This window comes from Parus major, chromosome 28 (assembly GCF_001522545.3).
Source record: "Parus major isolate Abel chromosome 28, Parus_major1.1, whole genome shotgun sequence".
NCBI classification, from domain to species: domain Eukaryota; kingdom Metazoa; phylum Chordata; class Aves; order Passeriformes; family Paridae; genus Parus; species Parus major.
In genome coordinates this window covers 562309-580801 of record NC_031797.1, presented here as the reverse complement: position 1 = coordinate 580801, position 18493 = coordinate 562309, and the positions used below count along the sequence as shown (strand labels likewise).

Below are 18493 nucleotides of genomic sequence, written 5' to 3'. Positions count from 1 at the left end.
GCGGGTGGGGCTCCTGGAGACCCTGCCAGACTGTATGCAGGATATGTAAATGAGATAAGGCTGATTTTTGTATAAAAGCTACTTTAACCAGCGGGTATAAATGAACCCTCTACAAAATGTTTTACAGCTTGTAAAATAAACATCATGGGCAATTTGCAGGTCCTTGGGTCTCCACTGTGCAGCTCCACGGCCCCTCTGCATCCAGCATCCCTGGAAGATGCAGCCGTCTGGCACAGGCTGGGGGATGCACGGGTTGGCTGCTCCAGGTTACAAACTGTGGAGCTGGAGACAGGAGAGGGAACCAGGAGCTGGGCATATTGGGGCAGAGCTGTCTCTGCAGGCACCCCCAGATATCTTGGACGTGTTTCTGGTGAGCTGGAGAGAGAAAGGAGAGGATCCCGGGGGTACAGATAATTTCCTCTCTCCATTAACTCCAGCCTGTCGGTGCCACCATGCCTGTTCTGCATAATTAACAACCCTTTGGGTTGGAATAAACTGTGGGCACCGCTGGACATTAGCCTTTACCTTGTCTCCCATCAGGTGGTCCTATCAGGGCTACAGCCCTGATGGATTAGTTAATTAATGCTAATTTTTTCCGTTTATTCCCATGGCAGCTGTGCAGTGTGTCATGTCCACCTGCACTAGCTTGGTTTCTCTGTGATTGGGGAACAAGACCTAAAGAATTGGCTTTTATCCCACTGCCCGAATATTTCATTAAGTTCAAGCATTCAGGAATTAGGAGCAAATGCCTTTTCATTCCCAGGAAGACAACAGCCTTTTATAATGATGATGATGATGATGATGATGATGATGATAATAATAATAGTAGTAGTAAAAAGCAAGCTGGATTAGGGTGCTGTGCTGCTGCTGCAGTGTGACAGCCTGGGGCTGCAGCACTGCCGGGTCCTCTGCTGGAACCTGCTCTGCCCCATGGCAGACTGGGGACCCGGGGCACCCCACCCTGCACACCCGACAGGAACATGGTACAGGGACACCAGTGTGATACTGAGCCCCCGCCACGATCCTTGCTCTCAGCTGCGGTTGTGAGAGGGGCAGCATGAGCTGCTGTGACTGGACCCGGGAAGGGGATGCTCATCTTGATGGGCTGCATTCCTCCACACAAAAGTCATCGGATTTGTCCCATTAGTGCCATCATTAAAATCCAGTTAGTCTCCTACGGAGAGCAAATGCAGCTCAGCCAAGACCCTGCAAGGGGCTGGTGGCCCCAGACTCCCGTTTCCCCTGCCAGCCCTGGGAGTGCCTGGTGAGCCGTCCTCCTTCCCACTTGTGTACTGGGGCTAATTGATGCAGGGGGCCCGGGAGCCAGGCTTCTCACCTTGTTAGCATGGCAATTAACTCTCTTTACCCTCCTGATTGCTCCTGTGCATATTTTACTCCAGTCCAGCTTTCTAGTGAGTTATAAAAGCAGCACCGGGGAGGCGGGCGGAGTTGTGCAGGGACAGGGAGCACAGAGCCATGCTGGGGACTGTCCTGCTGCTGCTGGCCCTGGCCAAGACGGGATGCCCGAGCCCAGCCAGCTTGGTGAGCCGGCGGGCTGAGGCGCTGAAGAAACTCCTGGAACTCTTTGGCATGGAAGACCCTCCGGCCCCCCCAGCTCACTTCAAGCGGCCACCCCAGTACATGGTGGATCTGTTCAACACTGTTGCCAATGCGGATGGCGTCACCAAGAACCCCGACGTCCTGAAGGGCAACACCGTCCGCAGCTTCCTGGATAAAAGTAAGGGGAGGGTGGTTCCCTGTGGTACTGGGATGTGGCTCTGGGGAGGGGCTGAATGTGGTTGGTGGTGCTGCCACCCCTGTTTTTGCTCTTTTCAATGCATCCTTCTTCTTCCCAGCGCACAGTGAGGAGATGCGGTTCCTGTTTGTCCTCTCCAGCGTGGCCAAGAATGAGAGGATCCTGATGGCAGAGCTGCACCTCTTCCGCCTCTGGCAGAGGGTCACAGATAGGCCCAAAAGGCACCACTTCTGCCAGGTGAGGAGGGGGATGAGGATAGAGATGGGGCTGTCCCCCAGCCTGTGCCCAGGGATGCCACTGGCACACTGTGCTCATTTGCCTGCAGTGGGAACATGACCTGGCTCTAGTATCACATGAACAAATGTTTCACAGAGAATCATGATGATTTAACTGTGGCAGGTTCTTAAATATCCTTCTGGCTTGTGCAAACATCAGCAAAGACACACCAAGGTTGTTACAGATCCATGCTGACAATTCCCCATCTCCCCCCATACCTCTGTCCAGGGTCAACCCCTCAGGCAGAATGAAGGGGTGACCACCTTTGCCTTCCCCAGGTCAATGTGTACCAGGTGCTGGAGAAAGACAAGCCAGACACCTCTGGAGGGAAGAAGCTGCTGGTAGCACGGACCGTCTCACTGCAAACCTCGGGCTGGGAGATCTTTCCCATCACATCAGCTGTGAGTCACTTTTCCTCTGTTTTGGGCAGCACAGAGAGGATTCTGGGGTTCACATGCAGGAGGTTTTTAAACCCATTTCACCCTCAGAAGCTTTTCAGTCTCCAGTGTAGTTTCCTGTCTGCAGTCTCTGCAGTGACATGGGGAGATGCATCCTCTGGGAAGGGGAAGAAAAAGTCATGCCAAGAGCCCCAGGAGCTGCTTCATCCTTCCCCAAACTTGTCTCACTGCTCTGCAGGGAGTTCTGGTGCTGGCTCCTGCCAGTGTCCCCTGTGCTGCAGCCCTGGAGCAACCCCTTCTCATGGCACACAGAGTGTGGCCTCAAGGGGTCCCAGCTCACCATGTCCTGCTGCTGGCCTGGGACCTGCCTGTGAGGACACCAGTGCAGTGCCTGTCCTGGTCCACCCTGACACTGGTTTGGTTCCCCAGGTTCGTGACTGGACTGAAGATGAAAGCAGAAACCAAGGTTTGCTGGTGACAATCCAGAGCCCGGATGAGAACCCGCTCGACCCCCCACCACTGCAGTTTGCATCTGGCGGGGGCCACCACGAGAGCAAGAAGCCCATGTTGGTCCTTTTCACGGATGATGGGCGCCGTGGAGCGCTGCTGCCCACAGCTGGCTTCCCAGGTGAGTCCCATACGCCTGGCACGACTCCCTCAGTGCCAACGTCCCTTCCCCAAGGGGTACTCCCCATCCCCACATGTGGACTCCTCAAATCCAAACCCCCTTCCCTGGCTGGTAGGAGAGGTTCTCTCATTTCTGGTGTAGCCCACTCAGGGGTGTTGCCTGCTTACAGATGTGTAGCTGGATTTGAGTTTGGCATGAGACTGAGGCTGTCACCTTCTGGTGGCTCTGAGTTGGTGACAGGCTGTGACCAGAGGTTGCAGACAAAAGCTGTGGGGAGGGATGGCCAGGTGTGGGGAGGGCTGCAGTATTTTCTTCCTTCACCCAGGCTCATGCAATAGCCAATGGCATTGGATGCTCTTTCTGATAGATTTAAAGCCTCAGGCTCCCGATCTCCCTGCCAAGATGCCAGTGCCCAAGCTGGGCAGATCACGCAGTACACGCTCGCTGGACCGGCTCCAGTCCTGCCAGAGGTACCCATTGTCTGTGGACTTCGAGGAGATTGGCTGGTCTGGCTGGATCATCTCACCACGGGGGTACAACGCCTTCCACTGCAAAGGCTCCTGCCCCTTTCCTCTGGGCGAGAACATGCGGCCGACGAACCATGCCACAGTGCAGTCCATCATCAATGCCCTGAAGCTGAGTGAGGGTGTCAGCAGCCCCTGCTGTGTGCCTGACAAGCTCAACTCCATCAACCTCCTCTACTTTGATGATGACGAGAATGTGGTCCTCAAGCAGTACGATGACATGGTGGCCGGGAGCTGTGGCTGCCACTGAGGCAGGAGAAGGGGGCTGGAATCACCGCTGCAGTGGAGGCTGCTCCCTCCAGAGCATCAGTGATGTCTCTGTCCCATAAACCCTATAAAACAGATGGGGACGAGCAAAGCAAGGGTCTGCCCTGGATGGTGTCACTCCCTGACAGGGCCAGCCCAGGAAGGCTCAGGGCCAAGCTCTGATTAAATCAACTTGAAGGAGCCCGTGTGAACCAGTAGCCACAGGGCTGCAGCTCCGTTTTGGGGTGCTCTGTGCAGGTGCATGGGTGTCCCTGCCCATGCAGAGGCTCCTGCAGGCTGTACTATATGTATATAGCAAGAGCACTAATATATGACAGATACCGCCTGTACAGTGACCTGTAAATGTCCGTACATTCCTGCATTGCTGTGACTTGTAAAATTAATTCAGAGCAACTATTTAAACATGCCATTCTCCAAAAGCTGCCTGTGGTCTCTGAATTGCTGCCATGAACAGGACAAGCAGACATCTTGCAGGCACAGGGAAGGGGGTGCACATGGAGGGATGGAGATCCAGCTGCAGCGCAGTCTCCAGGGGCAAGGGGATGAGGTTGGTGTGCCCCATTCCTTGAAAGCTGAATGGTCTCAGGATCCATCAGCCTGCAACTGGGGGTGCAGGGGGATGAGCAGGCAATGGGGGTACTTGGGGGAATGTGGTGATGGGGTCTGGGGTGGGGACAGGGGTGTTTATAGGGGTGCCTGGAGCTGATGCTGCTGGGGCAGTGGCTGTCGTGGTTTAACCCCAGATCGCAACTAAGCATCACACAGCCACTGGCCTCCCCCTCCACCCCGGTGGGATGGGGAAGAGAATCAGAAAAGGCAAAACCTGTGGGTTGAGATAAGGAAAGTTCAATAATGGAAATGAAATAAAGTAAAATACAGTAATATTTAATAATATTTGTAATGAAAAGGGAGACACCAAAAGGAGGGAATGATAAACCTCAAGACAGACAAGTGATGCCCAATACCCAATTGCTCAGCACCCACTGATCTGTGCCCAGCCTGTCTCCTAGCAGCAATCAGCCGCTGGGAGATCAGTGTGTGATCAAGATTATTCTCACACTCAATCTAAAATACAGCATTGTACCAGCCACTGGGGAGAAAATGAACTCTCTTGCAGCTGAAACCCGGACAGTGGGGCAGGAGAGCTCTGGGGGAAGATGGTCAGAGGAAAATGCTGTGCTCAGAGAGAATGTTCTCTCTGAGAACAGAGAGAAAAATGGGGTGTAAACCAGAGCTGCCCAACGCTGTGGGGTCAGGCCAGTGCTGGGGAGGTGTACAGAGGGCAGGTGTCAAATGTGGGTTACTAGGGAGTGGGTGTAGGTGTTGGTGGTCAGGATAGGGGTCCCCTCACACCTGCTGGCACAGCCCCCTTGCCCCCTGCAGTCCAGCTCTCAGTGGGAGTGTGACTGTCCCTGCCAGAGGACTCAGCTCCCCCAAGTCTCTTCCCAAGTTTCCAACATCAGCAGCTTAGCCACAGTCCAAGACTGACACCAGGGGTCCCGTGGCACCTCTGCATCTCCAAGTCCTGCTCACAAGTAAGTGAATCGCACCCTAGCCTGGCTGGCAGCAGTTTCTTCCCCCTGCTCACCTGGAAATAGCACCAGCAGCTGTTGACCCCCACACCAATCCTCCCTGCAGCCCGAGATCCCTCTCTCCATCTCACCCAAAGGAAGGGTGTATCCCTTCAGGAGGCCCATTGACTGGACATGGTCCCATGCTGGAGGGTAAATCCTTCCCCTCTGCCCCCAGACATGTCCCCCCCACTGCCTCCCATGATGTGAACACAGGGCAGACCCAGCTGGTGTGTCCTGATCATATGCATGTCCCAGCTCCAGTTCCAGTGCACCCAGGCCCAGGCACCTCATTCCAAAACTAATGCATGGACAGGCTCATCTGGATCCCTGAGAGCCCCGTCCTTGCATGGATGGACTTGTGAGCTTTGAGGAGATGTCCCCTCCTCACTCCAAGTGATGAGCAGTTTACTGAATGACACACAGTTGGCTGGACAAGAATGCAGGACAATGAAGTTTTGGGCCTGGTTTGTTAAATGTCTGTTCCTGAGGGTGCTCTGGCTACAAGCTCTGTATGCCTATAGTGCCTGCGGGTCCATCACAACAGCATCCCAAGTAATGACTGTGCCCCAGACTCCAGAGTAGTGAGAAGAAGAACAGATTTGGCTGGAAGGATGCATGGCTGTAGCCTTTCCTCTGGGCCTTCACCCAAATCCCCACACTTGACTAGGCCTGGGCTGCTTGGCTGGCAGGGAGTCACTGGGCCCTGGGCAGGGGGAGCCTGTGTGTCCCACTCAGTGGGGAACAGAGCAGCACCTGCACATGTGTCACACTGGGCTACCTGCCTTGGACAGGTGACAGTTCAGTCCCATCCCTCACTCCCTGTGATGTCAGAGTGCCCTTTGCCTCAGCCCGTGGCCATACAGCTCCCAAGCCACCTGTGAGTGGCTGCTCTGTGGGACAGCAGTGTCTGGCACACAGCAGTAAGGGAGGTCCCAGCTGGCAGCAGCTCCTGTGCAACAGCAGAGCCCCAGCACTGTTGGGACTCTGCCCATAGCTCAGAGCCTCCCTGGGGGACAGAATCTACTGTGAGGATGGCCAGGACAGGGGATGTCTGCGGGGTGGGGAGCCTGTGTCAGTGGTAATAGCGGGGGTCAGCTCTCCAGCACTCTGAGAACTTCTGCAGGACTCGCTCCTTCAAGCGGATCCTCCTGGAAAGATGAAGTGACTGGCTCATCTCATGAGCCTTCAGCTTGGCATAGTAGTCAGAAAATTTGTTGTAGAGGATGGAGATGGGCATTCCATTGAGGATGATGCCGAAGGAGATGCAGACAAATGCCACCATCCTGCCAAGTATTGTGTCAGGCACAGTGTCTCCGTAGCCCACAGTGGAGAGGCTGACCTGTGCAGGAACAGAAAAGTAAAAAAAATAAAATCCCATGGAAATAAGCCCAGCAGACCCCACTGGCTGGTGCTGGAACTCACTCCCTCCTGCCCTCTGTGGAGCCACCTGTCCCCTGTTACCAGTGCCAGACCCTGGCCCTGAGAGCAGCCAGCTGAGCTGTGCCCTCTCCAGAGCCTGCAAAGCCAGGGCGTCGCTGTCCAGGCTGTGTTCAGCAGGCCTGGAGAGCTGAAGGGCTGGCTGAGCCCCAGAAGCACAGATCAAAGGCCAGGCCCTGCTCCCTTACTGCTCTGTGTGTTGTCTCTTCAAAGGCAGCTGGACACCCCTGAGCTGAGCCTTCCCCAGCAGTCGGTGTCTGCTGGAGCTTCCTTCCCCCTCAGAGCTCTGGCTCCAGAGTTTCCTGACTGCAAGCTGCCTGTTCCCAGACAAAGCTTCCTGGAGGGATACCTTCCTGGAGCTTTCCCCTCCATGGAAAACAGAGACATTGCCTGGGAATGAACCATGTTTAGTAAATGGGGAGCAGCGCTATGGGGACAGGGTGAGCAGCTGAGGCCAGAGAGGTTTGGGCTTGGCAGGGAGCTGTGCTCCCAGGGGCAGGCTTAGCCTGGGATGTTGAAGCACTTGAACATAGTGATGTTGCTGATTTTGCTCCTCCTTGAGGAGGGATGAATTTGAAGCAGATAGCCTTTGGTGGCCAAAGGGTACTATAAGAGCAGAAGTGATCTGTGGGATAATTTCATCTGTAAATCAAAATGCCGTCATAACCCTTGGCTCTCGTGCTTTAGCTGCTCCCCATCTCAGAGACAATGCCAGGTTTATTATAGTGCTCAGCTCTGCAGCGCTGCTGGCTCCTGGCACAAGCAGGGCAGCGAGCAGGCAGCACACCCCAGTCTGTGTCCACTCTCATGACACAGGCTGAGGCACAGTGTGACTGTGGGTCCCACATGCAGCCCTGGGTTCCCCATCTCAGACCCACAAGCTCTTGTGCCTTTCGAGCTCAGCAGGGCTGCAGTGCTGCCCAGGTCTCAGGCTGTCCAAGGTGGCTGACCCCAAGCCCACAGGCTGCACCCACTCAACACATGGGTCCCATGACAGATAAAGCTGAGTCACATCCCCTTTGTTCAAGTCAGGCCTGGAAGTACCCAAGCCACCACCTCTGTCCCACCAGCCCATCCCAGGACCAGATTTTGAGCCTCTCAGGTCAGTCCAGACCTCTGATTTCTTTCCTCAGGACATGCAGGGCTCTGAGTTTCCCACCATTACTGAGCTGGAGGGAAGGCTGGGCCCTTCCTGCCTCCTGGCCAGCAGCAGTGGTGAATCCCCTAAGCACCAGGGCAGCCCCTACCCACAGAGCCTCCTCCATGCCCCTCTGGAAGAAGCTGCTCACACCTTACCGCTGCCCACCACCACGCGCAGGGGATACTGGTGAAGTCGGTGCCAGGAACATCATGTTCCACCGAGTGTATGAGAGCGGAGAAGGTGAAGACCCCCATGGCAATGAAGAGGAGGAGGCAGCAAACCTGCTGGTAGCATTGGCGCATGGTGAAGCTGAAGGCTCGGAGGCCAGTGGAGTGACGTGCCAGCTTGAGGATGCGGAAGATCCTCATGAGCTTGATGAGCTTGAGGACTTTGCCCAGTTTGCTCACATTCTCCACCTTGTGCAGCTCCTCATGGTACTGCATGTCTCCATCATCCAGATTTTCAAAGAGGATCTGGATGTAGAAGGGCAGGATGGCCACCAGGTCTATAGCATTAAATGCTGCCCGCAGAAAGTTCTTGAAGCTGGAGGAGGATATGAGCCGCATGAGGTATTCAGAGGTGAAGAAGATGGCACAGATCATTTCCATCTGCTCCATCCACATTTTCCCTGTCTTGTTTTTCATCTCCTCCACTGTGCTCAGTGTCATGCCCACAATGGAGATAAGCACAAAGAAGCTCGACATGACAGCAATTATCTTGGCTGGGACAGAAGAGTATGGATTCTCAATGAGGTTCCAGACCATTTTCCGAAACCGACCCAGAAATTTGCCATCAAACTGCGCCCCTGACTCCAGGGGCTCCAGTTCTGCCTCCAGCTCCTTCTCTATTTTCAGGTACTCACTGAGTTCATCTCGCTTTTCCTCGAACAGGATCCGGCAGCAGCGTTGGGAGTATTTCAGATGGATTCCCCAGTACTCAATTTCCTCCACAAAGTTACTGGGGCACATCTCATCCATCACCCACAGGACCCCACTGCGATAGAAATGGAAAATGTAGTTGAAAATTGAAGGATCTCTGTCAAAGAAATACTCATTCTTCTGCACCAAGTAGTCATCACAAAGCTGCAGCTTCTTCACAGGATCTGTATAGAGGGCCAGCTTCCCAAGCCGGGTGATGGGATACTGGGCCAGTACCTTGTAAGCTATCTGGAACAATTTGCCACCCACGTTAATGTTGAGCAGGTACTTGTTCCTTTGGATGGGAGTCTGGCTCTTCTCCTGGTTACTATCTGCCACGTTCTGCATGGAGTTCCATTGCCTTACCAGGCTGTCCTGTGCAAATGGGATGTAGGATTCCTGCTCCTCCGGGGTCCGGCAGTGGCCTCGGTGATCCCCTATCTTCAGGCTGGCCGAGAGACTCGCGCGCCTGCTCCGTTGTTGCCTCATGGTGCCCAGCCTTCCGAAGCAGTGACTCCTGTTATGGGCAGCAGGACAGCAGCTCTGGCTTCATGGGAATGCTCCCACTGGGCACACACTGACCAGGACAAGTGCTGCGAGCTCGGGGCAGTGGAGTGGCTGCCCGAGGGGCACAGCTGTGTCCTGGTGCCACGTGGCACCTGCCGGGGTCCCAAAGCCGATTGCTGATCAGATTGGGGTTTGCATCGTAGCAGTCAGAGGCGGCCAAGTGCCCGCTCCTTAAGACACTAATGAGATTGAGGCACTAGTCCTTTATGTAAGGAACTATTTCTAGCTCTGCACTTCTCTTTTCCCTTATTCTGTTCTTATTAGCTGTTTGCATTTGCTGCATGCTGTTTCCTGGAAGGACATCTATGACAGCAAACTGGAAACAGCACAAGCTTGCCTCGATTTACCCTCTGTTGATGGGACAGGAAGGTGCAGACACGCAGGGTTTGCATTGTCTTTGTACCCCCACACCAGATGCTGCTCTTGGCACCAGCCTTTCGTTAAAGGCTAATGCAGCTGGCCCGGCTGTCAGCTGTCACAGCCGGGGAGGGGAGATGGTCATGACCTCTCAGCTCATCCCTCAAGTCCCACAGTGCAGATTTAGAGTGGATGAGGTGAAGGAACCACCTCTACACAGTGTGCAAGAAGGTCCCCTGAGGGACAGGCTGCTCTGTGCCCCCAGCCCCACTACTCACCCAGGCAGGGGCAGGAACAGGGAACACTGGAAATACAAGTAGACAGCAATAGTGCCTCTGAACTATTGAAACTGAAAAGGAGGAAATAATCCTTTGATTTGCAAGTAGAAAGGGAACCAAAATTAAACAGGCTGATATTTGAGGTCTTACCATGGAAGAGGATCCTACTTCAACATGTAAAACATCATATTGATCTCCATGAACTGGTCTAATTAAATACAGAGATGTGAAGCACAAAGATGCTCCTGGCTTGAAAAGCAGCTCAAGCTCCACTACAAGTGAAGCCCCTGAGCTTGGAGATTAGAACAACAAAAACACTTCTACCATTGGACAGAGGAAGGGAAATTGCTGTCAGAAACACAGCCCAAAGTTTTGGCACAAGATCCATGAAATGTATTTCTTTGAACCCTGAAGCACTCAAGGAGCAGAAAGCAAAACCTGCTATGTCTTGTGAATTTGCCCCAGGCCCTCACTCCCCATCACACAGAGCAAGCACTGTGCCTTGTACCACAGAACAGGCAGGCTCAGCTTGGCAGCTGAAGCTCACTGGGACTGGCTGGTGACAGCTGACCTTGGCCATGTGGCCCTGCCAGCACCAGTGCTTCAACTGGCCCCAGCTCAGCCCTGTCCTGTCTGGACTCCTGGAACCCTTCCCACTCCACTCCTGGAGCCCTTCCTGGAGTGCTCCCCACTTTGTACTCTGCTCTGGCAAAGAAAGGACAAGTTCAGGCATTTTTTTCACCTTGCTTTTGGCTGAACTCCCCACTTGTTCCTGGGTCAGCAGTAGCACCTCTGGTGCTACTGTGGCATCTGTTTCTCCTGTCCCCACCCTCTCTGTTTGCTTTGCTCCTGTATTTAATTTTGTCTGCTATAGCTGGTGTGTGCTGGAGTATCATCTGTCCCAGGAAGGCACAGCAGCACTGACTTCCCCACAGCATCCCAGGCCAGCCCACCCACACCAAGTCTTCTTTCCCAAGATGTGACCATCCAAAGGTGATGGCCTCCTAGATACAGAATCCATGCAAATGCACATATCCAGGAAAAATAAAGACTCCAGAACTTGTTAATTCACATTTTTTATTCTCCTGTGTCAGTCACCACAGCTATTTCTGCCTGCCCCTGTGGAAACAGAAGGTTGTGTGTGCCCTTGCAAATGACTCCTTGGTACTAAAAATAGCAGCCCTGGAATAACTCAGGACTCCACACCACATATAGAAGTTTCTCTCATGGGGTATGGCAGCACTCACATGCTATCCAGGAGCGGAAGACTTCTACTCCAAGATTTATGACTGGTGTCTGCTTGGCAAGCCAAGTTCCCACCTTCAAGGCACAGAGGTCAGCAGCCAAGGCAGCAGCTTGGCACACTTAGTGAACACTTGTGCAAGGTACACGTGGCCAATGCTGAACTAGAGGCACTGGGCACTAATCTGCCCCTGCACAGCCAGTTCTGAGAGCTGCACAGCACTGAGTCCTTTGGCTGGGACTCCACGTGCCACACAGACAGTGTCAGACCCAAGACATGACTTATTTCCAGGGAAACCTCCACTAGACCAAGATGCTCAGAGCCCTGTCCAGCTTGGTCCCAGGGATGGGGCAGTCACAACTGCTCTGGGAAACCTGTGCCAGGACCTCACCATAAAATCCTCCTTCATGTCCTACCTAAACCTCTGTCAGTTTGTATCTGTTGCCCCTTGTCCTTAACAGGCCTTGGTGAAAAAACCCTCTCCATCTTTCTTACAATTCCCCTTTAGACATGGACAAGACACAACAAGGCTCCCTGGAGCCATCTCTTCTCCAGGGTTTGCCCTAACAAAGGTGCAGGACCTTGCACTTGACCTTATCGAACTTCATGAGATTCCTGTGGGCCTGAAGACCCCTCTGGATGACATCCCCCTCCCCAGCTGCACTCAGCCCAGTCTCATCCTCAGACTGCCTGAGGGTCCACTTGATCCCACTCTACACACCACTGATAAAACATGGAATAGCACTGGTCCCAGTACTGACCCTCAAGGGACATCACTCACGTCAGAACAGTTTTAAGGAAGACACCATTGAGAGTGTTAAGAGGAGCCCAATGCAGCATTCAGCACTGGGGTGGGCAGAGCAGGTCTGCCAAGGGTGGAGATGTTTGTGGAAAGGAGTGTGAGAGGAGCTGCCAGTCCAGGGCCGAGGAGTTCCTTGCCCCATGTGGGCTCAGGTAACAGCACAGCAAAGCCAGAGCAACTATCACCCTCGTGGTGGCACTGTCAGTAAAGGCCTCCCATGCATGGGACTGAGCAGCATCAAACAGTAGTGCAAACATGGAGTATTTGTCTGATCTGTGCAGCCAGGGAGTACCTATGGAAATAGGTGAGAAAGCTCCTGTTTCCTGACAAAATCCAGGAGAAAGAATGGGGCAGATGAAAAAAGGCTCTTGGCTGGAAGTGGAAGGAGACAGCTGAACAGCACCTGGCATTTCAAGGAGAAAAACATCTTCGGGCCCGAGGCCACAGTGGTGGGCATCAGCAGTAACAACTGTCATGCAGAGCAATGGAGACATTCCTGCCACCTTTGGGAGGACTAATGTCACAGCGTCAGGAGAGGTCCTGTGCTATTTCTGGAGCCAAGGCAGTCCCACAATCTAAAACTCATTTACAAAGGGAGCATCTTCTTGGTATTCCAGTGTAACAACCCAGATTTGAGAGTTGATGTCCAATTCAGTCAGGCTGTGGTGAGCAGGAGACAGACGGGGCTAGTCGCACCTTGGAATAAGGGTCCCTGTTACAAAGCCAGGAAAAAAATCCCACACCAGAAGATCAGTATCCCAGCAGGACTGCTCCATGTCCTTGGCATCAGGGATGAAAGGGGAGAGTTCTGCTGATGCAGGACAGACTGAAACCCCAGGCATCTGCATGGCAAGCATCAGGGAAGCTGGGAAAACCTACACCCAAAGGGGAAAGCTCTAGAAATTTCTCGCCAGAAACAAAGGGCAAGAAGGAACTTCTCCCTCAGGCACATGGAGCACATGGGATGCAAAGCACTTACCCTTCAGGGCCAGGAGCCTTTCTGGCTCTTGTCAGGCATCAGCTGTTCCCTGGATGCTTTTTCAAGACTGAAGGTGTCAGATCTGCATTTTGCTTTGGACAGACCCCACACAGCAACAGAACCTGCAGCTACCAGGATAATCAGGAGCTCTGGAGAGGAGAGTGCACAAGCAGAGACCCACTCACTGCCCTGGTCTTGGGACAGGGCTCTGCTGCTCAACACCATGAGGCAGCAAACAGAGATGAGCAGTGTCCCTCAAGGGCAAGGGACAGACAGAGAGGAGGTGAGTTAGTGCCAGATCGCATAGAATGGCCTTTTCAAGGACACAACACATCAAAGGCAGAGCAATAATTAATGTGTGGTGTCAGGCCTCCCTTAGCCCTCCCAGCCCAACAAAAGCAGCTATTAATACAGGTCTGGAATTGACCCCATCAGGACACTCAATTTACAGCCCAAGGTAAGTAGGTCCAAGACCATGTGCTGCACTCTTGAGTCTCATGTACCTGCAACAATCAAGATCCATGTGTAACCTGGACTCCTTGATGGCACAGAGACCCCAGGCTCAGGTGTAACTGAAGGCTCTGTGAGGAAAGAGAAACAAGGCCATGAGGCTTCCAACTCACCTTATGGTCAGCACTCAAAGCAGTCTTCAATCCACAGCTGGATGAGTTCCCAGCTCACCTCAAGAGCACCAAGAGGCCTTGTTCAATTTAAGTGAAACCTTATCTGCCGCTACTGTGATTAACCCACACTGGAGGAAAAAAATCCTACTGGAAATGTATAACAGGGAAAGGTGGGAAATTTCCCAGCTGGAGCTGGAACTGCATCACACCAACCTGTCCTCGTGGCACTGAGAAGCCACAGGTACAACCAAAATGCAGCTCTTCACCTCACCTGTCAATTGAACAGGTGCAGGCATCAAACCCAAATCCAGACTCTCACACCTGCAATAATCCCCCTCCTCTCCACGCCCCTGGAAACCTCCGGGTGAGGGAAGCCAGAAGCACCCTCCCAAGCACCCCAGAAAGCCAATAGGTCTGACAAAGGATGCTCCTGAGCCGAGTAGCTCTGGTCCCACCAGTAGTGGGGTGTAGACACAGCCGGACACAAGCCCAAACACTGTGTCTGTAGCTCCTGGCCAGCTGTGATGGCCCAGAACTTCCTCCTCATCCTCTTCCCTTCAGCCTGCCCATTCCCCAGAGATCAGAGGAGCTCGGGAGGTGGAGAGATTCCAATGTCTTCTCGAAGCAGCTGCTGGGAATTGCACGTTCTGGAAAAAGGAAGGAAGTACTTCAAAGGCCCTTCCCGAGGGAGCCCTGGGGGACGGCATCGCCACCCCCACCAGAGGAAGCTGAAGGTGCGTGTCCCGCATAGCGCTTCCTCTACTCACAGTGAGCCGCGGTGACCGCACCTGCCCCGGATAGGCCAGAGACGGAACAAAGGCTTCGGTCCGGTTTGTCGCCCCCGCCCCCAGGCCGCCACTGCCCGCACCCCGCGGCCCCGTACCTGCGCTGCTGGCGGGCGGCACCGCCGAGCTCCTCGACGAGGTCACCGCGGGGCCGCCGGGACTCGGCTCCGCCGCCGTCGCGGTCCCGCAGTCCCACTCGTCCCCGCCGTCCTCACAGTCGGGGTGGCCGTCGCAGCGCCAGTCCTGGGGGAAGCAGGGGGCGCCGGGCGCGCACTGGAACTGGTCCGGGCCGCAGCGGGACGGGGCAGCTGCGGGGAACGGGCCCGTGAGGGGAGGCCGAGGGGGGGCCCCGCGTGGGGAGCCCTCGCAGGCCCCACAGCGAGGACACCCCGCGCGCGGGGCGCACGAGGGCGGCAGCCAATGAGAGCGAAGGGCGTGCGCGGGGAACCAATGGGCACCGCCCGCCCGGCCGCTCCCCCAGCTCACCGGTGCCTGGCGGGAGCGGCGGGAGCGGCAGCACCGGCAGCACCAGCAGCAGCACCGGGAGCCCCGGTGGCAGCAATCGCGGCCCGGCCATGCCGCGGGCCCGCAGCGGAGGGACTCGCTGTGGCCGCCGCGCCGCTACAAAGTCAGAGCGCGCAGGAAAAGCGCGTGCGCTCAATCCCGATTTCCACCAATGGGGTTCTGGCGAGGGCGGAGCGCGGGCCCTTGAGGGGGCCCCCCCCACCTCCCGCGCACTCCGGGGCGGGGCCCGGGCCGGTGTCACGTGACCGGGGGCGGTCCTGGCAGCGGCAGAGCCCCGCGCTCGTGCCGGGTCCTGCCAGGGCCGGCCCGGCCGTTCCCAGCTGCGGGAACAACCGGGCGCTCCCGCAGCTCCCCGGAAATCCAGCAGCACCGCGGTCGGCAGTGACCTGCTGTCCCCGGGGAGGGCTTGGACAGCGCTCTGCTGGATCGAGCACGGTGTGGTCACAGAAGGACAGTGGCACTGGTCACGGACGGAATGTCCCAGGCTGCTGAATTTTTCTCACAGAACCTGGGCACGGGGCAGCCCTGTGAACGAGGCTGTGTTTTATTCAGCTTTGCTCTTTATTGACTGCCTACAGCTTACAAATGCACCTGTGCTTTGTCACTATTCCAACCAACCAAATACACTGGTATTAAACAGCAGCAACTCAAATAAATCAAACAAAATAGGCAAAATGGGGGCAGTAATCACTGCTTTATACACATTTATTAATCAGACATCAGCTCCCTCCAGCAGCCTGGAGCCACATCCAGCACAGCCTCCCCATCAGAGCTGCTCTGGAACCACCTGTGCCCATCATACAGCCTCAGCTCACTCCCTGCTCACAAGTAGGGCTCATCCTTGGAAATTTCCCACTTCCTAAGCGGTGGTCCTGGTGTCACTGGTTTCTTTGCTGTTGTTGTCACTGCAGCACCTGAACTGGGGTAGAGAAAGGAGGAGCAAGAAGAGGCTTTAGCAACACTCTGGAAACCACACTTGAATTTAATCAAAAGTCTAGACTGCAAGTGTTTGTTAATCAGAGTCCCAGAATGTTTTGGGTTTGGTGGAACTTTAAAGCCCATCTTGTTCTAGCTCCTGCCATGGGCAGAGCATCCCAAGTGGCTCCAAGCCCTTTCCAGCCTTGAACACTTCCAGGGATGGAGCAACCACAGCTGCTCTGGGCAATCTGTACCAGGGCCCCACCACCCTCCCAGCCAAGAACTTCTTCCCAATATCTCATCCAGCCCTGCCCTCTGGCAGTGGAAGCCATTCCCTGTGTCCTGTCCCTCCAGACCTTGTCCCCAGTCCCTCTCCAGCTCTCTTGGAGCCCCTTTAGGCCCTGGAGGAGGGTCTGAGCTCTCCCTGGTGCCTTCTCTTTTCCAGATGAACACCTCCAGCTCTTCCGGCCTGGCTCCAGCCCTCGGAGCATCTCTGTGGTTTCCTTTGGACTCATTACAACAGGTCCTTTCTTGGAGGCCCCAGAGCTGGACACAGATGCACCAGGTGAGATCTCACCAAAGCAGCGTAAGTGAACTTCATCCCACCTCACTTATTTGCAAGGAAATACACATCCAAATAATCAATTCCATATTCTTCTGCCAATCTGGGTAACTCCCCACTGCCGCTTGGGCGCGTTCTGTGTTCCTGGTACAAATCGGGACCACGGCTGACCGCACTCGGCGGCGGCAGCGGCGCAGCACGGCCTGCATCAGACCTACCCGCCGGCTTGTGCCCCCGCCGGCAGCGTTCTCTGCGCCGCCGCCACCACCAGGGGCGGCAGCGACTCTCGGCGCCCGTCCCGGCTGCAGTAATAGTTATCGGCGAATTTGTGGCTGGGGCCCACCGGGAGCCGCGGCGGCGGCTGGGTCCTAGGCAGAGAACGACGGAAGTGTCAGCGGCGGGGCCGAGGTGGGGGCGACTCAGTGCCCAGCCCGGCCCGGCCCCGGCCCGGCCCGGCCCCGGCACCTCTTAGCGATCTCCTCGTAGCGCAGCTGCAGCTTCGCCTGGAGATCCCGCTGCAAGGCAAGGCCAGAGCAGCTCAGGCGGGGCTGCCACCCTGCGCTGGGGGCTCCGCGGAGCCGGGGGCGCAGCGCAGCGTCCCGCGGGCAGAAGAGCCCCGAGCCCAGGGTTGTACTTACCCCCGCCAGGAAGTTGCGGAGCCGCTGGATCAGTTTAGTTGCCGTCGCCATCTTGGCCGCGACGAAGGGCAGGGGTGCAGGGGGCGCCGGTCCGGGAGCGCGCGCGGAACGCTGGGTCTCGCGAGATTTGGAGCTATATAAGGCTACGCGGGAAGGCGCCGCCTCCTTCCGCAGCCCGGAGCCGCCATGGACACGAGTCGCGTGCAGCCCATCAAGCTGGCCAGGGTGGGTACGCGGGGCCGGGCTGGGCCGGGCTGGGCTGCGCCGGGCCGCGGCATCGCGCTGACCCTCTACTGTGTCCCCGCAGGTCACCAAGGTGCTGGGCCGGACCGGCTCTCAGGGGCAGTGCACTCAGGTGAGAGGGCCGGGCAGAGCGGGCGCTGTGTCGCGGTCCGGGCCCGGCCGGGCTGACGCGGTCCCGCCCCGCAGGTGCGCGTGGAGTTCATGGACGACACGAGCCGCTCCATCATCCGTAACGTGAAGGGGCCGGTGCGCGAGGGCGACGTTCTCACCCTGCTGGAGTCGGAGCGCGAGGCCCGGCGGCTGCGCTGAGCGGGACCCGGGGCCGCCCCTGCTGCCGTATCGTCCATCGGGGGATGGAGCCTGGCGCGGCTCGTTCGACCGTGGGGCGCGGGTGGAAAGGAGCGTGGCGAACGTGTCACGGCAATAAAGGGTTTTTACAGTAGCCCCTTGTCCGGTTTTCACTCATCGAGCGCCGCTTGACACCTCCGTTTTGTCAAACACGGGGGCACCTGCCGCTTTCCTCGGGTTCAGTAGCAACATGCTCTGCTTGTTACTGGGGTTATATATAGTGCCATGTAATGTCACTGTGTTATTTCATCTTTACTGACCCGTCACAACAAAAATAGTTCTGTTTTGATTGCAGTAGCCTTAATCCTGATTTTTCTGGTAAGCAATTTTCTGTATGATGAACTGGCACTGGAAACTTACTGAACCTCAGTGGAATTAAATCTTAAGTTTAAAGTCAAGCTTGGTACTAGCTTGCAAAGCAACAGCCTGCTGTTTCTGTCCCTCTGTTCTCAGCAAACTGCTCAGTGACTGCTGCCATAAAACACTGACTTACTGTCGTTCCTGGCAGTAGAGAGCAAGTGCTTGTCCCTCTGATTTACTGACTCCTTCATCTCACTTGCACTTTCCCTTCCACCACAGAATCAGTTAGCAAGATGTGTTGTTTCAGGGTATTACATAAGTCAAAATAGGGCTGAAAAGTCTAGAAAGAGCCTTAAAACTGCTGTTTCAAGGGCAGGTTTTTAAGGACTGGCATCTTTTATCTGCTT

General features: G+C 55.5%; 5 protein-coding genes across 10 annotated transcripts; 2 read left to right on the top strand and 3 right to left on the bottom strand.

Moving 5' to 3' along the window:
- LOC107215618 (bone morphogenetic protein 2-like) lies at window positions 1-4357 on the top strand. The gene is made up of 5 exons (XM_015651942.3): window positions 1-1738; window positions 1857-1993; window positions 2311-2433; window positions 2860-3058; window positions 3426-4357. Exons 1-5 carry the CDS (start codon window positions 1477-1479, stop codon window positions 3830-3832), a joined length of 1128 nt encoding a protein of 375 aa, XP_015507428.1. The 5' UTR covers window positions 1-1476; the 3' UTR covers window positions 3833-4357.
- A 361-nt stretch (window positions 4358-4718) lies between these two features.
- Window positions 4719-11098, bottom strand: LOC107215629 (potassium voltage-gated channel subfamily V member 2-like). The gene is made up of 2 exons (XM_015651963.3): window positions 8157-11098; window positions 4719-6762 (listed from the first exon to the last, which is right to left on the bottom strand). The coding sequence occupies exons 1-2, from the start codon at window positions 9405-9407 to the stop codon at window positions 6496-6498; spliced, it is 1518 nt and encodes a 505-aa protein (XP_015507449.1). The 5' UTR covers window positions 9408-11098; the 3' UTR covers window positions 4719-6495.
- An 85-nt stretch (window positions 11099-11183) lies between these two features.
- CD320 (CD320 molecule) lies at window positions 11184-15441 on the bottom strand. 6 transcript variants are annotated; one of them, XM_019009134.2, is made up of 5 exons: window positions 15039-15219; window positions 14651-14860; window positions 13648-13725; window positions 13145-13293; window positions 11184-13040 (listed from the first exon to the last, which is right to left on the bottom strand). In XM_019009134.2, exons 1-4 carry the CDS (start codon window positions 15127-15129, stop codon window positions 13148-13150), a joined length of 525 nt encoding a protein of 174 aa, XP_018864679.1. In that variant the 5' UTR covers window positions 15130-15219; the 3' UTR covers window positions 11184-13040; window positions 13145-13147. The 6 variants fall into 6 exon arrangements, 3 of the variants coding, with proteins under 3 accessions (XP_018864679.1, XP_015507451.1, XP_015507450.1); XM_015651965.3 differs by having other exon boundaries at window positions 11184-12861; window positions 15039-15217; XM_015651964.3 differs by having other exon boundaries at window positions 11184-12877; window positions 15039-15210.
- Window positions 15442-15752: 311 nt separating this feature from the next.
- Window positions 15753-17305, bottom strand: NDUFA7 (NADH:ubiquinone oxidoreductase subunit A7). Its single transcript, XM_015651924.2, has 4 exons — window positions 17196-17305; window positions 17023-17072; window positions 16776-16925; window positions 15753-15996 (listed from the first exon to the last, which is right to left on the bottom strand). Exons 1-4 carry the CDS (start codon window positions 17244-17246, stop codon window positions 15900-15902), a joined length of 348 nt encoding a protein of 115 aa, XP_015507410.1. The 5' UTR covers window positions 17247-17305; the 3' UTR covers window positions 15753-15899.
- Window positions 17306-17349: 44 nt separating this feature from the next.
- On the top strand, window positions 17350-17880 carry RPS28 (ribosomal protein S28). Its single transcript, XM_015651925.3, has 3 exons — window positions 17350-17420; window positions 17503-17550; window positions 17625-17880. The coding sequence occupies exons 1-3, from the start codon at window positions 17382-17384 to the stop codon at window positions 17745-17747; spliced, it is 210 nt and encodes a 69-aa protein (XP_015507411.1). The 5' UTR covers window positions 17350-17381; the 3' UTR covers window positions 17748-17880.
- Window positions 17881-18493: the final 613 nt, after the last annotated feature.

Coding starts and splice junctions, on each gene's coding strand:
- CD320 (XM_019009134.2), bottom strand. CDS start 15,129: ATGGCCGGGCCGCGATTGCTGCCACCGGGGCTCCCGGTGCTGCTGCTG. Junction 13,726..14,650: donor GCCGCCCGCCAGCAGCGCAG/GTACGGGGCCGC, acceptor CTTTCCTCACAG/AGCCTTCAGTTACACCTGAG. Junction 13,294..13,647: donor ATGGATCTTGATTGTTGCAG/GTACATGAGACT, acceptor TCTCCTCTCCAG/AGCTCCTGATTATCCTGGTA.
- NDUFA7 (XM_015651924.2), bottom strand. CDS start 17,246: ATGGCGACGGCAACTAAACTGATCCAGCGGCTCCGCAACTTCCTGGCG. Junction 17,073..17,195: donor TCCGCAACTTCCTGGCGGGG/GTAAGTACAACC, acceptor CTTGCCTTGCAG/CGGGATCTCCAGGCGAAGCT. Junction 16,926..17,022: donor TACGAGGAGATCGCTAAGAG/GTGCCGGGGCCG, acceptor TTCTCTGCCTAG/GACCCAGCCGCCGCCGCGGC.
- RPS28 (XM_015651925.3), top strand. CDS start 17,382: ATGGACACGAGTCGCGTGCAGCCCATCAAGCTGGCCAGG. Junction 17,421..17,502: donor AGCCCATCAAGCTGGCCAGG/GTGGGTACGCGG, acceptor GTGTCCCCGCAG/GTCACCAAGGTGCTGGGCCG. Junction 17,551..17,624: donor CTCAGGGGCAGTGCACTCAG/GTGAGAGGGCCG, acceptor CCCGCCCCGCAG/GTGCGCGTGGAGTTCATGGA.
- LOC107215629 (XM_015651963.3), bottom strand. CDS start 9,407: ATGAGGCAACAACGGAGCAGGCGCGCGAGTCTCTCGGCCAGCCTGAAG. Junction 6,763..8,156: donor GCGCGTGGTGGTGGGCAGCG/GTAAGGTGTGAG, acceptor GTTCCTGCACAG/GTCAGCCTCTCCACTGTGGG.
- LOC107215618 (XM_015651942.3), top strand. CDS start 1,477: ATGCTGGGGACTGTCCTGCTGCTGCTGGCCCTGGCCAAGACGGGATGC. Junction 1,994..2,310: donor AAAGGCACCACTTCTGCCAG/GTGAGGAGGGGG, acceptor TGCCTTCCCCAG/GTCAATGTGTACCAGGTGCT. Junction 2,434..2,859: donor TCTTTCCCATCACATCAGCT/GTGAGTCACTTT, acceptor TTGGTTCCCCAG/GTTCGTGACTGGACTGAAGA.